The 17,036-nt window shown below is 36.5% G+C and overlaps 2 protein-coding genes across 3 annotated transcripts in view; one reads left to right on the forward strand and one right to left on the reverse strand.

The window, feature by feature from the left end:
• The first annotated feature begins 364 nt into the window (after positions 1–364).
• Positions 365–6,118, forward strand: PP2D1 (protein phosphatase 2C-like domain containing 1). The gene is made up of 2 exons (XM_010081117.1): positions 365–1,388; positions 4,869–6,118. The coding sequence occupies exons 1-2, from the start codon at positions 365–367 to the stop codon at positions 6,116–6,118; spliced, it is 2,274 nt and encodes a 757-aa protein (XP_010079419.1).
• A 206-nt stretch (positions 6,119–6,324) lies between these two features.
• The window catches only part of RAB5A (RAB5A, member RAS oncogene family), an 11,540-nt gene continuing 828 nt past the window's right edge, over positions 6,325–17,036 (reverse strand). The window contains exons 2-5 of one of the 2 annotated variants that reach the window (XM_010081115.1): positions 13,813–13,964; positions 12,700–12,822; positions 10,767–10,860; positions 6,325–7,789 (exon numbers count right to left, since the gene is read on the reverse strand). In XM_010081115.1, the coding sequence (XP_010079417.1) occupies positions 7,674–7,789; positions 10,767–10,860; positions 12,700–12,822; positions 13,813–13,964 (485 nt within the window). In that variant the 3' untranslated portion in view covers positions 6,325–7,673. The remainder of the gene's footprint in view (positions 7,790–10,766; positions 10,861–12,699; positions 12,823–13,812; positions 13,965–17,036) is intronic. The other variant, XM_010081116.1, reaches the window with a different exon arrangement.

Genomic DNA, 17,036 nt, shown 5'->3' on the forward strand with positions numbered 1-17,036 from the left:
GCTGAGGAACTACTTCATATGTACAGTTCTAACAGCGTGAAGGCACAGGGCCATGCACTGAATCACAAGCAGGAAACAACTGACTGAGACTTTACTAGGTACAAGCATAATCCAAATCATGTCATGAATTCTGTATTTCCAAACTTTTCACTTCTTGAGTTTGCTGATTTTTAACATAGCTACAATTTTTATAAAATCTCACATAGTTTCCCATTTTCTTGACCACATATGCATTAGTAGACAATGATGCAATTCAGAGTTTATGAGAGAGAACAAGACTTAGGCAAATGCAGTGTTACATAATATTAAAATGTTGAAATATGAAAATATGAAAACTCTTTAACATTGTCAACTCCTTTACAGAATGACATGGGAGAAAAAGTCACAAGACAAAACAAATCCACCTGATTTTGAACATTCTAAAGATGCGGAAGATGAGCTGGAGAAGGTCACAACTGCACCCAAGAACCATGATTCCCAGCACATTTCAATTTTTTGCTCTGCGTGTCAACAAACAATATATCCATACCACCTTCTTTATCATAAAAACACCCACAAAGCCCAAACTTTGCTGGGCTTTGACAACCCACAAACAAAGACTGACAACAAAACACTTTTAGCTCAGAGACAGAAACTAATTTCAAAACTGACCAAGATTCCCAAATATTCTGAGAAACACAGGCAGAAGATTGATTATTCATTTGAATTCCTTATGAATAATCACACTCCTACATCATATGGTGATCCTGCTAATATTAACAATCCTAGTACTTTTAAGAAAGTAAGTAATTCTTTAATAAAAGCATTATCAGTTTGCCAAGATAAAAATTCAACATGGCAGGGAGACATGGAAGACCGATTCATTGTGCTTGACAACTACGGAAATAGGTCAGATACATGTTTTCTGGGGTTATTTGATGGCTCTCATGGTGTGACAGCTGCAGAAACAGTTGCAGCAGAGCTTCCACTTTTATTTCTTGACCAGCTTGCTCAAATGGATTCCTCCTACAAAAAGAGTAAGGATGAACAGCAAATTCTAGATTCTTTTGCCACAGTAATCAATGCAGATTACAGGCAAAAAGAGAGAATTTTCTCTGACAAACCAAGCAATGACAAGACCAACAAGACCAATACTTACGAATGGATTCACAAAGCATATGCCAAGTCCTTTTGGAGAATGGATAGACTTTTACGACTAGGAAGGAATGAGGTTTCCAAAGTTCGCTGGAGTGGCTGTTCAGCTGTTACCTGTCTGGTGGAAAGAATCCCCAGTGAAGAGACAGATGGCACTGAGGAAGAAAAAAGAAAACATTTTGAAAACAACACACACAGTCCATTAGCCAGGACAGCCAAAGATGTTGCTGGGTTGCTGCACATTGCCAATATAGGTATGTACATTCCACACTAGGGATTTTTCTTTTCTCTGCCCAATAAAAAGTGAAAAAATAAGCTCATCTAGAGATTTGTTGGCAGTAGATATTTGGAGATAAAAAGCTGCTACTGCTTTAACTTGACAATATGAAGGAGACATGATAAAATTCCCTTGCAACTGATACTGGTATCAGGTAGTAAGTATTAAGCTTACTAGATAAGTACCTTCAATATGATATTTGAGTTAAAGTAATAAAGTTAATTTACTAATGCAAAATACATAGTTAAGAAACATTCCGTAATATACAAGTGACCCCCGTAGACCCCCGTAAAAGTAGGAAAGACCACAATTTAAACCAAGAGGAAGTTTAAGATGTCATTATTTTAGGGCAGACAGTCAAATCTTCTGATTTTAGATCTGATAAATCCTGTCAATGAAACGTGCTTAAGATACTCTTTTTATCCATTTGTTTCATTGACAAGTGACACCACATTTTGCTACCAGCAAACCAAAAACATGGTCTGTGGGGATCATCCAAGTTATTAATTTCTGAAATAGGAATTGGTTGTTATTTACTGTCATTACAGGAGATCTACTCAGACCTGTTCCCTTATGAAGGGGAAACCTGCTTTGCCTTTCTATAGTGTAGAAAATCAGTCATTAATGATGATCACAAACACTGATACATTCCTAATGCTTCTTCACCCAGCCCTGCTGCAGGCAACACTAGACAAAGCTCTTGCAGTCTTAGCAACTCCACTCATTGTATCTTCCCACTTCGTGATTTTTGTTACCAGTTGGATTCTCTTGTGTACATAAGACAGCTCTAAGATGACAAGCAAGACACTTGCTTTCCCATAAAGAAGTACACAAGCAGAGTTATAAAAAAACAGTTGGGTGATTAGTTTCAAATGGATTTGTGTCTACAGTTATACTCTCTAGTGTTTTTCAGTCTCTGCTTGAAGCACGTATCCAGCACTATAGTACTTTTCTATCACTCTCCCTAGCATTAGTAAGGAGCATGCTAACACTGCAACTTTCCATGCCCTCTTTCCTCCTCAGATGTTTCCACAAAACTTGTAAGACTTCTTCATATTTCTTCATATGGAATTTGTCCGACATTAATCAAGAGGGTCAAAGGATCAATAGGAAAACGAAAAAACCATTTGAGAGGCTTCACTTCTTCATCAGGCAAAAAAAAAAAACCAAACCCAAACCAAAAAACATATTTTGCATTTAGAATCTGATCCCAGATCAAAGAAAAAAAATAATATTTTTGCTTAACAATAATATGCAATCCTCTGCCAGTCTGCAGAACACTATAAACCAGCTCGAACATGCACTGACAGTAAAATAAGTCACTGTCTGGCCTATCCCCTCCCTTTCCTCCATTCTCCCAACGCTTGTTGCTGTAGCCATACTTCCTCTACCTCCAAACAAGCATCTTTGCAGCTACCAGAACTCTGCTGTTACTGGTATCAAAATTGGTAGGTTAGTGCTAGCTCAGATATTCTTGCAGGAAATGCAGTCATACCTTTAATGGAATACAGGAGTAACTCACATAAAGGCTGTAATGTTCTCAGAGCTGCATTTGGTTTTACCTTATTGGGGAAGAAATCCATTTTTATTACAATAAGCTTGAGAGGTAGGATGAAGGTAAGAAAATCTGGTAGAGAATTCACCCAACCTAAGTTTTCTGGTTCTAGTTACTTGCCTCCGTCCTTTCCTCCCAGATGAGGCTTTATGCTGGCTGCAATTGAAGATACCGTAAACTCAAGCTCTGATAATTAGTTAAGGCTTGAAGTTGATCAGAGATACATTAAGCCTTTTATGATTAAAGTCCACATTTTGGAACCACTTCTAAATACACATTTATTTAATCTAATACACTTAATTTTCCACCAAATTTATCACATCAAAGAAAAAGATCTGCACAACATCAAGCTTCATTTTCCCCTCAGGAATGTGTTCTTACAGAAGTACAGACATGTTCCTCCAGCACCAGCAAGCAACTGAAGAGGACGGTCAGACATAAGGAGCAGGAGATGGTAGCATTGGCCAGCTTCTTCATTAAGTCCCACATTGATAGGTCAGCTAGTTTTTGTCGATTCTTTTGCCCTGTCTCAGGTTTGCAGACAAGAGACTTGCATCCAAAAGCGACTAGATTTTACTCTTACAGTCAGATTGTTCCACGTGGGTTATAGAACATCCTTTGTTAGTGGTGGTCTTACTCAGAGGGTTCAAAGGAAAATTCAGACAATCTTCTAGCTCTCCATGGAAATCAGAGGAAGGAGGAGGGAGCAAGTACAAAGGAACATTCACACAACATAACTTAAGGCATCTACATTCTGTAATCAAGAAAAAAGGTGTATCCTTCAGTTTGATATTCTAGAGAAATCTGACTTCACACAGACCACACCTAGCTGTCTCCTACACTAGACAATGCCAATACTTTCCAAGAAAGACAACTACTGTATAAGCAGTGCCTATTTATAAACACTTTCAGAGGTTGGTGCCCTAGTCTGGCCAGATGATATTAAAAATACAGTATAAATGAACACACTGCAGCCAGCGTAGCATTTGGAAAGCTACCACCCCACTCCAGTTCCTTTTGTAAGACATCACTTTTGCCCTTATGCCAACACATGGGAGCAGACCAATCACCTCCCCTAACACAAAAAATGGTCTTCTCCCAGTATACCCATAGAGGATCTCAAACAATACATCGCTTTGTTTCAGAGCTGTTTTTCTTTACACTCTGCATTCAAGTCTGAAAAGACTAGGCACCTGCAGTGTTGCAATTTCTAATGCTTTTCATTCTCACCCTGCAGATTTCAAAAGTGTTGAGGGAAAGGTAAAGTACCCATTCCTAGTAAAGGAAAGAAGTTAGTCCTTGACTTCTCATGATGACTGGGAGAACTCTTGCTTCCTTGGGTCCCTTAACCAAGGAAGAGACTTAAGGCATCACATTAGTAAACTGTAAATACTACATGATATCCAAATTATTTTCAGGAACTAGAAATTTTATACTGATAAAAATAGTCTGAACCTGACGCTTCTCGATGAATTCATTCAGACATGACATTTTGAAAGCACACATTCTCCTAGAAAGAAAAAACAACAGTATTTGAGAAAAATATGCACTCAAATATGCAGTCTTGCTTCAAAACCAGTCAAGGTGCAACATTTCTATTAGACTGCACTTCAAGCTGAACAAAATGTCACTTAAGACTCTTTGTAAGAGTTTAGTTGCAGTCAGAAGAATAAGGTTCTGGAATAGTCTTCTGAATAGTGGGAGGGAAAAAGACACAGAGAACTTTGCTGTAAAAGAAAACCAGTTCACTGATGGACATATTGTTGCCTGTGGCAGTAGATAATTGAACGAGGACCCCAGTCTTTTTCCCAGTCCTTAGCAAAAGGCTGTCAATGTAACAGCAGTATCTTAAAAAAAAATTAGTATGCTATAATTCAAAATATTACCTTCTTTCAATTTTAGGCAATGCACATGGAGTCTTACGTAAAGATGGGAACAGTCACTGCCTCTCAAAAGAGCACAGCACTTCTAATGTAAGCGAGAGAAAACGCATACTTCAGAATGGTGGAAACATCAGCACTAATGAACCAGATGGATTAGTGGAGGGGTATCTGAGAACTACAAGGGGACTTGGACATCATGGAGATCCAGCACTGAAAAGATCTGTTATACCTGTACCTCATACCATATCTGTCCCTATTGATGATACTTGTCAGTTTCTTATTTTAGCTTCTAATGGCCTTTGGGAGGTTTTGGATTACAATGAAGTAGTTGCATTAACTCTAACAACATTCACTCATTACTTGAGAATGTATGAATGTGCTCAACAAAACAGAACTACTCCATATGAGCGTCAGCACTCAATGCCCCTCACTGAAGACCACTTTAATGACTCAAAAGCTATTAGAGATCTGCAAAATGGAAGAGAAATATTGTATTCCAATAAAGACACTTTTCTCACTGACTCAAAAGGCAACCTGAAAGAAAATGAGCCAAAATGTTCCAGGAGGAATTATTTGCAAAGTGAAGATGGAGTGTCTGAGGAAACTGGTGACCATAAAAATCAAGCTGATACAGAACTATCTCTTTTCAGTAACAATGAAGTAAATTCACAGAACAGAGAGATAAAACAGTCCGATTCTAGCCCACAAGGTAGCTCTGAAGATCTGAAAGAGTTTGAGAACAGAAAAGTTTATCTATGTAACAGTTTTGAGCCACAGTCACAGACCACAGCGCAAGGAGAAACAGACACTGACACTTTCTGTGTGACAGGTCCAAGTTGCACCCATAAACACCTGCAAGAGAATGTACGAGCAATAGAGCAAGACATGAAACAGCTCCCAAAAGATACAAAAGCATGCCTATCTAATTCTGACCCAGGTCCACAACTGGCAGAAAAAACAGACTCCAAGATATTTAGTGACAAACTTGAAAGCTACACTGGTCAAGAACTGCTACAGACTGTATCACTAGTGGGTTCTAAAGCATCCCCACCATTTGAAGGGGACACAAAAATGTACCCATCCAATTGCAAAACACAAACTGCAGGAAGAGGCAGAGTCACCTCTGAGACACTCTACGACAGCGCAGCAAGCTACGTTAGTGAACAACTGGTAAAGACTGCATTAGCTGCAGGTTCAAGAGATAACATTACTATTTTGATTGTACTTCTAAATGGATGCAATAAGATACCCAATTATGTCAACATTTAAAAATTTACCATAGAATAACTGGAGTGCCACAGTACATATAGTACAAGCTTATATTTAACTGTGTCATGAATTTACTTGTAATCATCTTAAATGCTGACCCACACAGTAAATCAGACATCTTGTCTGGAACTGTACAAATACAATAAAACCTTCTGAAGCTCTCAGTAAGAAACAGTAATAAAAAATCTTTTTTCTTTTGTCTTTTAAACCACTTTATTCAAACCTGAACACCTCAATATAAAACGAAACACTGGTGAACCATCATTTTCCTTGCTAAACCCAGATTACTGCAAATTTAAAATCTGCACAAGTTAAGTTTCTGCTATCAGTTCAACATTTAAATAGACTAATTCATCTCTTCTGACACTCAGTAGATTTCATATAATGAAAATAACTAAAAGAATTAGTGCAATATACTGGACAGATCAAAATAAAATGTACTTTGGAAAACAAAGTTGCAAAGTTCATTACTGACAGACAGCAGTACTTATGTTACAGATACAGGAGCATCATTTATTACTGTTCTAGCCATAAAGGAAGAACTTAGAACCCCCTTTGATTAGAGAGGAAAAAAGTTAGCTTTAAGTAACTGTACATTCTGTATACCTTTAAGCAACTCTTAAATATTACAGAAAGTATTAAACAAATGTAGACTACAATGCAGAGTACCTATTTACAGTACATTAATATCCAAATTTAAAATCAAGTTGGATGTACATAATCGTTAGTGCACTATTTTTTTCCTTAGGGGAAAAACAAAGTGTAACGGCCAGCAATGATCAAAACCAAGAAAGAAGTCACAGACACCAAGTTTGTTGTGGTTTTACTTGAAGAGCTCTTACAGTTTGTAGAGGAAAAAAAAAAATCCTAAGTTGTCAAGTTGAATTTACTGGTCTGTACCCTCTGAATAGATTAGAAATGAAGTTAAACTTGATTTATCACTAACTCCTTTAGATAACTAACTGGGCTGACATAATTTACATACAGTGTACCAACTAAAACTCCACTCTCCTGAAAGCATAGGGTTCTTAAAATTATTAATGCGTATTATTTGTAATTAATTTATTAAACTATGGAATGTATAACTAAACAGTAGATACCTGCAGAAACAACTGGTTGCATCAATACTGTGAATATGTTTAATTTTCAGACCCTGTTTCTAAAAAAGGTTTTAAAGCACAATTGAGATTTATGAAAAAGTCCCAATTCTATTTATTATAACAGTAATCAGTGTTGAAGCTACAGGAACTGGCCAATTAGGTCCACAGAAGGTAGTTCTTATACACCCCTAATGGTAACTGATTTTTAAAACCTTTCAACTGAAGGAAGTTTATTCCGCTTCCATCTCTCCTCTACTGCTGAAACATTACAGCCAGTGGTGGATGCATGCATGTTAAAACTTTAAGTCAAAAGAAAACTCTGTATCATGAACTTGACTATTAAGTCTCTTCACTGTTTGGAAGCTGTTCTGGGCCAGGTTAAGCACTCCAATTCCATGGTTATTAACAGTTAGGAAGCAGAAGAATATTCAGAACAGTTTAAAGCAATTGATGTTTTAGTTACTACAACATTGACTCTTGGGTGGTTGCGTGGGTTCAGTAAGGTCTACTCCTCTTCCTCTGGCAGAGTTGGCTCCTGCATTCTGTGGTTCATTCTTGGGCAATTTTTTTGCTATAAAATCAACAAGAAATAAGAATTAAAACTGAGATTGCACTAAGATTAACTAGCCTGACTATGCAAACAGTCAACACTTCATTACTCTATAAGCACATCAATATAATCACTATCAAATCTGATTTGATTCAGTGCATTAGTAATAAAAGAAGTTAAGACACTTGACTTCTTAATGATTAACTACTTATCTATGATTTTCAAGAGTGAAATGCACTAGTAACTTGAGCAGTAAAATGTATCTGCACAGGTATACTATGCCAGTAAATGATGGTTCTTGGGTGAATCCACCTACACAGAACAGGCTTTAAGATCAGGATGTTAGTGGTAAAAGATACAGAAAGAATGAAAAGGCATAAACCACAGACAGAAATGGGGCAAACTACTGCCCAGCTATCTAGCCAGAATAAGTATTTGCATACAACATATAAAATGGCCCTCAGCACTAGATCAAGTCTCTCCTCTTTTTTTCAAGCACTCTCTTCTCTCCAGCTCTTATGAGTCAATTGGCTGTGATAATTTCTTTGTTGTCCTTGTATCTCCAGGGTACCTCCTTGGTCCTGACGTGAAAAATAAGGGTGACACGTTACCCTTCTGAGCAGTAGCTCCTCCTAGCAATTTTCTGACAGAGAGAAAGCTAAGTTCTACATAAAAGGACTTCTGTGAGGCTACCTTGCCCATGTTACCAGGACTCAACAACCATCTCTGTTCTACAGTTTGCCCGCACACTTCGACTCCAAAGTAATTATTTTGGCCAGCTTTTTAAAGAACAACTTTTCCTAAAAGGAATTAAATACAAGTATAACAGCCAGAAAAGCAGCAGAGTACACAACAAAATGTGTTGTGGTGATAGATAGTCTCAGGGTTCTAGGTAATCTCATCTAGGCTCCCTTTCCCACAAAAGGTTGGACCAGATGATCTTTTGAGGTCCCTTCCAGCTTGGGCTGTTCCACGACTCTGTGACAGAATCCAGGAGTTCACGTGGTAGTAAGCTGCTCAGACAGTACCAAGGGACAAAGCACCAGTAGAAAAACACCTTCAGAGCACTGTCATTTTGGATTCTAGATACATTCTAGAACTGTAAATTCACATGATTTTTTTTACCTGGAAGTTCTGAATGAGCTCTAAAGCAGTCAATTTATAAGCAGCTGTAGCTTGCATCCCTCAATTCTGTCCGTGTTCTCGTTTTTAATTTTCTCCCATTTTTGAAGATCATATTTACACACAGTGCCAGGAACTGCATCCCCATTGTGCAAAAGGCCATTCCAAGTTCCATGCAATACTTATATCCTTGTCAATATTTCAGGGTTCACTGCGGCAGAGATCTTGTTTTGGTGCACTGACAAAGCTGAATTTCACCCATTGATGTGAAAATCCTCACATGGAAAACCAACCTTGCAGACAAAATACCCAGGTACTAATTGGGCATTGCTTTCTCAAATTTACTTTGTATATGTCACTAAAATATGGAGAGATAAGTATTATTGTTGATATAAGAAATTACAAAAAAAAATGTTGTGATTAATTTTTCTTTCCTTTTTTTTTTTTTAAAACAAGATGCAAACTGCACCTTTAAACAAATCTATTTTAAAATTTCACCAGAACAGTGTAATTGAGCGTTTCTATATCATTAAATGCAGGCCTATCTTGAGCATTTATGAGAAAAATATACTTTCCACTCATACTGTTGTGGTTTCTTTCCCCAAGTAACTACAAGTACTTGTAGTTAATATGAAGCAAGTACTTGTTATAAAGTGTTGCTATAGTGATAATTTAATTTGCATCTGCTGGAAGCTTGAACCACATCACAAATTACCTTCTGCTTTATTGACTTGGAAAGCAGAAGAGCTCTTCAGAAACATTTAACTTTGATAGCAATGCTGTTTTTCACAAAAAGAAGTGGGATAGAGGGGTCGCTGTAGTGCAAAATACAAAAGAGATTTAGTAAAGTTATCTGACACTATACATTACTACTCCCCAGTAGCAGAGCCACTACTGTGATTAAGGTCATTACTAAACAGGCTGGTGACCAACCTAAAAATGCCTGCTCTTTTTCTTCTGTTTTCAAAATCTTATTAACAATGAAATACAATTTTGTGTCTATCAATGGAATTAACTAAATTTCTTAGTCGTTTATACTTGCTGTTACGTGTTAGGACCTTTACAGAAATCCCCATGATTATGTTCAGGCTAAAAATATATCAGTAAATTTACTTTTCACATGAAGTCCCCTTTTCTTATATTTGGATATTGAATTTAAGCACATATTGTCATCTTTGGCACAACTTTTGGGTTTTGGATAGCTGTATTTGGGATTCAAGCAAAATTTTAGTGCAAAAGTGTATTTAGCAAATATTTTGTTTAGACTAAAATGAATACTTGACTCTAAGTCCATTATCATTCTCCCATTTTGAAATGTTTCCAGCTTCAATTACCACTGTCTCATAGGTACATTATTCCAGGTTCTGCACTTATTCAAGGCAGTGCGGAATCTACTGCAAACAACATACCATCAAAAGGCACACATTTATACACTTTCACTTACAGTCTTACACTAATTTGATTAACAAATGCCAAGTACATCTTACTATTAAGAAAAGCTGCATGAAGCTTTTTATGGTTACCTATACCATGGGAAAGGTGTTTTTTTGTAGACAACAACTAAAGCTTCATCTTGCTTGAACAGGAAGCAGTACAAGTTTTCATCATGGAATCAGAACAGGTACACAGAACTTGCTGACAGAATTCAAAAGTAACCTAGCTCAGCTACTCCAAGTTAATCCAAGATCTATGCAACAGTGCTTCAAGTAAGTTCATCTGACTCCTGAACATCAAAAAGGATACGAAAGGGCCTAAGGAAACTTCAGTGCCAGAAATAATTTTGCTGAAAAACAAAGATCTTGGGCTAGGATGATTGTGATGGTATGAATCTGATGAAATCAATTCCCTTAAATTCTCAGCGTGTCCATAAACTCACCAATTGCCATGAATATTTCATTTACGTTCATAGATGTTTTGGCAGACGTCTCCATGAACAATAAGCTGTTGTCATCTGCATAAGCCTGTGCTTCCTGAAAGTTAAAATAACAATGTATTACTTCATCTAAAAACCAAAATAATAGAAAAAAAAAAATCACACAATCATTACACATTGTAATTTTATTGCTACTAAGGAACAATTTCTACACCATTTTGAAAGAAAGTTTGTTGAAACACTCATGTGACAATGTGTTGTCACATCAGCTATGAAGCAGGTGATTCCATCAAGCAGCTAAACATTTAGAAATGCAATCTTAAAAATATCCAGATGAAAAATCTCAGGCAAAACTAAATAATTTATTAAAATATTTATTAAAAAGACAACTCTGATCCAGAACACTAGCTGTGATAGCAAGAACAAATAAGCTCCAGAAAGTGCCGTCAAATGTCAGTCTATTGCTACCCTGGAAAGAAGGCAGTCTGTGAACTATCTTTCAACCACTGAGGCAGACGGCTCAGAACAGCTTCATTATCCTGACAGCTGACAGAAATTCACAACTGTAAAACAAATAAGCAGGATAAAATATCTTGCCACATTATCTTCCTTTTCAGTCTGAATTTTTATCTGAAATACACTGTTTCTAAGAAGTTTCCTATTTTTGCCACTTCCTGTTAGCCAATTCAGCTGAGAACACCCAGCCTCTTGTGATGATGTAACTGCCTTTGCATTCAATAGGAAATCTGCAAAGAAACTACAAAATGCTCAAGACAAAAAAAAAAAAAATCCACAGCATTCTATATTAATTTAAGTGATATCTGCTAAGATCTATGTAACTACATATGAAATAACACATTAAGAAGAACCTAAAAATCTAAACCATGTTTTGCAATGAGAAAGGATTGTCAAGTCTGCAAGGATCCCATAAATCCACATTAACAAAAACCGAACATTTGAAAAATATTAAGATTGTAATTATACAAACAATAGTCAAAGTAGTTCTCATTTGGTAATTAAATTTGATTAAAATTTTGATTGCATACAGGTATGAAATTTTTGTTAATACCACAATTTTTCACAAAACACAAAGGTCTTCTGTCACACAGCTTTATGTTACCATTGACATGGAAGTATAAAATTAGAAAACTGAGTTGTTGAATTCTGGCAGAAAAATACTTAAAAAAAACACTGATAACCTTCATAGTCCATCTCCTATAGTTACAAAAGGATTCATTACTATACACAGCAGTATCTCACACAGCTACACCAAATACATCTTAAAACTGTAAGAGAACTAATGACTAATAAATACGATTTTAATTCAAATCACGAATGGATCAGAACCACCTGCAGTAAGTTTTATTTGCTTTGGAAGCTGTTTTCTGAGGACTTGGTTAAACTTTCTAAAAGATAAAATATAGCAGTGAGAGCACAAATATATTCACTAAATGCAAAAGAATGCCATGCAAAGAACAATTAAACACTGCTTCAACAGTATAGCCTAAGCAAGTTAAGCACATCAGCTTTGTATCATATGATAACCAAAATTCTCCTGACAAGTCAGAGAGAATGGTTTGCACCAAGAGTTACTGCTGTCTCATCCATTTAAACTCTAGTTACTGGTAATTTTGTGTAGAAGACAGGAAGAGGTCACATCAGAGAACAGAAATTCGTTTAGCCTTAAAGATATGCAAATAAATTAGATATTCCTCAGAGTCAAACTTAGTTATTCAAAGAAAGTCTATTTCTACATATCACTTGTACAGAAATAGATTTTTCAGTAGCATGTATAATTTAGTCTCAGTTGACGTTTATATTTAACAGCATGACCTCTATAACAGCTAGCTAGTCTCTGCATATAAGCACTTCATAAGTTTATCTACTTTCTATCGCAACAAAATGCTATTGCTATAAACAGTAGTTTTGTACATACCTGGAAATCCACAGCTCTTTTGTTAGCTAGATCAGCTTTGTTTCCTGCTAAAGCTATTACAATATTAGGACTTGCTTGTCGCTGAAGTTCTTTGACCCAATTTTTCGCTCTGGCAAAGGACTCCTGTTAATGATTGCAAAATGATGCAACTTGAGTTTTATCATCCTTTCGTACTCACCTATTATCCCCAATCTCTGTTATCTATACTTGAAGCAAAAGACCAATACAAGGCTGCTACCTTTGTCCAAAGGCATACTCCAACTGGCCAACTAAGCTTTTAAAATGAAACATTCCTACCTTAGTTCTCAAATGTGCTTAGTTGGGATAATGATGAAAAAGTAAGTAAAGATAGGAAGATGTTTATGTAGACAGAGTAAGGAAAGAGAAGTGGTTAAGAGAGAAAATGGGAATTTTAATTTCTCCTCTAGAAGAATCAAGTTTATAAACAGCTATATTGAAAGGGTTTCAAAACACTTTCTAATTACTGAGCACTGTTCATTATGGTACAGGGTTTCCAGGTTTTTCGGATGGTTTTGAAGTCTCATTTTACCAAAAACACATGAAGGTTATCTGATCTAAGTTCAAATAAAAAGAAATCAAATAACCTTAGGTTTTGGTCTCAGTGGCTTGTGCTACCTTTCCAATCTTTACCTGTAACTTGCAATAATACAATATTAAAATCATGTCTTTCACAATCAGAAATAAACTGCCACCAGCAATGTGGTGAGAGTAACAGCTCCATTCGAGTGAACTGATTTAAAGGTGGGTCTGAAACACTTCTGCAACAGTATTTGCTTTCTTTCTCTCTCTCCTTTTTTTAATAAAATAAAATTAAAAAAAAACATAGAAAAGGTCTTTTGGCAAAAAAAAGTTTACAGACACAATTTAGCATTACATAGTGCAATATGAAATGAGCATCCTGCTCTAGTGAAAGACATCCCTGCCTATGCCAGGGCAGCTGGACTAGATGATCTTTAAAGGTCCCTTCCAAACCAAATCATTCTATGAAAAGATGAATTGATTCACACAAGTCACTGAGAAAAATTAAGGAAAGATCAGTGCAAGACTGCTAACTTCCAAATCCCCCTTGTGCCTCCCTAAGATAGTACTTACCTCATTTGTAATGTCGTATACCACTATAGCTGCTTGTGCTCCTCTGTAGTACATGGGTGCTAAACTGTGGTACCGCTCTTGCCCAGCTGTATCCCAAATTTCAAATTTTACCGTTGTATCATCAAGACATACAGTCTGGGTTAAAAAAGCAGCTACAAAAAAGACAGAAGTGCTGAAACCGGAAGTCTGCTTATATCTCTATATTCATATAAAATTATGTTCAGAGATACAAATATTATTTCCTTTAAACAATTTAAGCCTATTATTAAAATATAGCAGGTTTGAAGCAAGCATTAGCTGATAGACTGCAACTCTGATCAACACAGAGCAGTGATTAAACCAGTCCTTCCTCAAGTTAAAAAAGATAAGAAAGCAACAATTGGAAAGAATTCCCTTTTTTTTTTGTAATAGCGAATCTGAATAACCACAAGCCTTCTCTTAACTCTTCTAGATTCATGTCATCCTGCTTCAACAGACTATACAGAATACCTGTAACAGCATCCCATCATGCTGTAATACAACAATTCAGGTAGAGTTCTACACCTTTACATTCTTTGAACAGTATCTTAAAGCGTTGATAGTTCAGCTCCTGACAAATCCACCTTAGCTGATGGGTATGGAAGAATCACTTCTCAAAGTTCTTGTTCTTAAAGAAGCCATATTTTTGACTTGGCAAGTGGTCTCAAGAATTAATTTCAGCACAATTTTCACAGCCTGCAGTCTCAGGGAAACTTGCATCCATTGCCACTATAGCTGAATGCATGACCATAAATAATGGTCTTCAAATTACAGAAAGCAGTAAGTAACTTATTCCAAGTCTTCCAACAGTTATTCCTAGTAAAGATTTTCCATTCAGATTAAGGCACCTACTAGAAAAATAGAGGTGAGTACCCACACAATATAGACACATTACAAAACTAAGCTAGAATCTCAACATTTTCTTGGGGAAAAACGATCACTGAAAAGCAAGATTTCCTTCTACTGGGTCCTCTTAACCCTTTGAGTTTTAACTCAGCCATCTGTTCTACCTTAGTGTTTGAAGTTTAAAAATAAGCGCAAAACTATTACAGTGGTTTGACAAGCTGTCTTGATTACCTGCTCTATAGTCATGTTGTCTGCCCAGTTAACAGTACATACACAGCAGAAAATGCGACAATTACAAGAATTTAAAGTTTGAGCAGTCCAGCATAAACACTTGGAGTTGTTTTTCCAGTCATGACACACTTTCAGTGAAATACTGTGGACTGGCTTGCAGTTGCTCCTTCCACAAACAAATACCAACAGAAAAAAAAGAATTTAGGACCTTCTGCTTGATGAAACATTAAGAGAAGCTCCCCACTTGGCTGAACTGGGGACTCTCATCACTAAGCATTCTGACAGATCATGGCCGATTTAAATCAAATGTCTGAAGAGGCACTGACCCATAACCTTTGCGTACCTGGGATGTTACCCTGTCCCACATACTGCAAAACATCACAGCCTATGAATCATTCCAAAACTGCTGCAACTTTCAACTCATTAAGTAAACCAAAAGCAAGTCAATCTTGCGCTCTAAAGGACACTGTAACTACTGTAAAGAAGGGTGAGGTATTCCTGCTTCAGGGGTATAAACATCCAGCACAGACAAGCAGGCAGGTGGGAGAAGGTAAAGGTTTTGATGTTCCAACGTTAAATCACCATAAATCTCTCTGGTATAACAGGCTCCTCTTAGTAGCTCCCTAAGCAGCCCAGAACCAAAATAAAGAGAAAAAAACATACATCCCGCATTAGACTAATGGCTTCCTCCTCAGACCCAGCTCAATATTTTATTTCTCTAATGCAGAGAGAAGATGTTAAACAAGTCAGTTTTGAAGTTCTTGCAGACATTATTCTCTCCAATAGAAGAATGTACATACAGCCCATAAATGAAGGGATGTACTCAAAAAGAGAATTAAAACAAGGGTTTTATTCTATGACATTCTCTTATTTTTGTTGAAACTAACATTTCAACCACCATCAAATGACAATTTCTGCAAACAAGGTAACCTTCTTCTATCTTGCAAGGCCATAGTAAACTGACAATTAATCAGCTGTGTTAATTATCTGAAAGCTTTATCATCCTTAACAGCCATACTTTTGTCTTAAGCAACAGGCATTGCTACATTAGTCTGAAGTGGCAAAGTCTTGTTATTACACACACCAACCTGTCTGCCTTTAACTGCACTCTTTCAGATGTTTTTATTCAGATTCACAATGCACATAAGCCTCTCTTTGTTAAAAGGCCCTTCTGTATACAAAGAAAATTATGCCTTAGGCAACTACAAACCACAGAGTTAGGCAGCTCTCTCTATGGGAAACTTTTTCTGAATCCAAACATTGCTACATTTAATATCTCTCAGAGATATTATATGGCATTTCCTTGGTTCTATTTTAAACAGAAGAGGTACAAGTTAATACAGAGATTACACTAAACTCTATAGAGCTGAACTTGAACTCAAGCTCTTGTTTAACCTTTGTATAGATTTTAAACAGTGTAACACGGTTTGGGTTATCCCTAGTTCTACCCAGATGCTAAAACAACAATAAAAACCCAAAAAGGAGGTTAAATGAATTGGAGAGCTCTTAAATTGAACAATGAATTTAACTTAAACTGTTTTTTTAACCAAAAACCACATTGATATGGGGAAGTTAATTCACTATAGATCTTTGAGAATACTCTCCATATTATCACATAGCTGTATGAGATAATACAGAAACCTTCCACTCTAACACTTATCCTAAAGCCGCTACAAAATGCACCAAGCCAAAAGTCAGCATCAGCAAGACCACTAAAGCAGAAAAAAGTGGTTCTCCATTTATGCTGACAGATATACAAAACAAATATATGAAACAGCTAGAAACAGGGTAAAAAACACGATGCAATGAAATTCAGCTTGTATTTATTTTTGTAAGCTTTGCAGATTTTTTACATTTCAACGACTGTTCATGTGTAAAGGCATGTACAGACCACTGAAAGAGCTTCACTTAAATATTACAATGAAACAGACTGATTCCTGCAAGCAGCAACAGGGACTACTAGAGAATATTTATCAATCCATAAAATCCATATTTTGTTTAAGTCTGTATGCTGTTAAGTAGTTTTAGGATAAGTTTAAATCTATCCAAGTAGGAATACAGCTCAAAGCACAAACAACTTAAACATCCAATATAACAGAAGAAATCTGCTCGGGGGGTGGGGGTGGGAT

This window comes from Pterocles gutturalis, unplaced genomic scaffold, assembly GCF_000699245.1.
Source record: "Pterocles gutturalis isolate BGI_N339 unplaced genomic scaffold, ASM69924v1 scaffold8374, whole genome shotgun sequence".
In the NCBI taxonomy this organism is placed as follows: Eukaryota; Metazoa; Chordata; class Aves; order Pterocliformes; family Pteroclidae; genus Pterocles; species Pterocles gutturalis.

Coding starts and splice junctions, on each gene's coding strand:
- PP2D1 (XM_010081117.1), top strand. CDS start 365: ATGACATGGGAGAAAAAGTCACAAGACAAAACAAATCCACCTGATTTT. Junction 1,389..4,868: donor GCTGCACATTGCCAATATAG/GTATGTACATTC, acceptor TTTCAATTTTAG/GCAATGCACATGGAGTCTTA.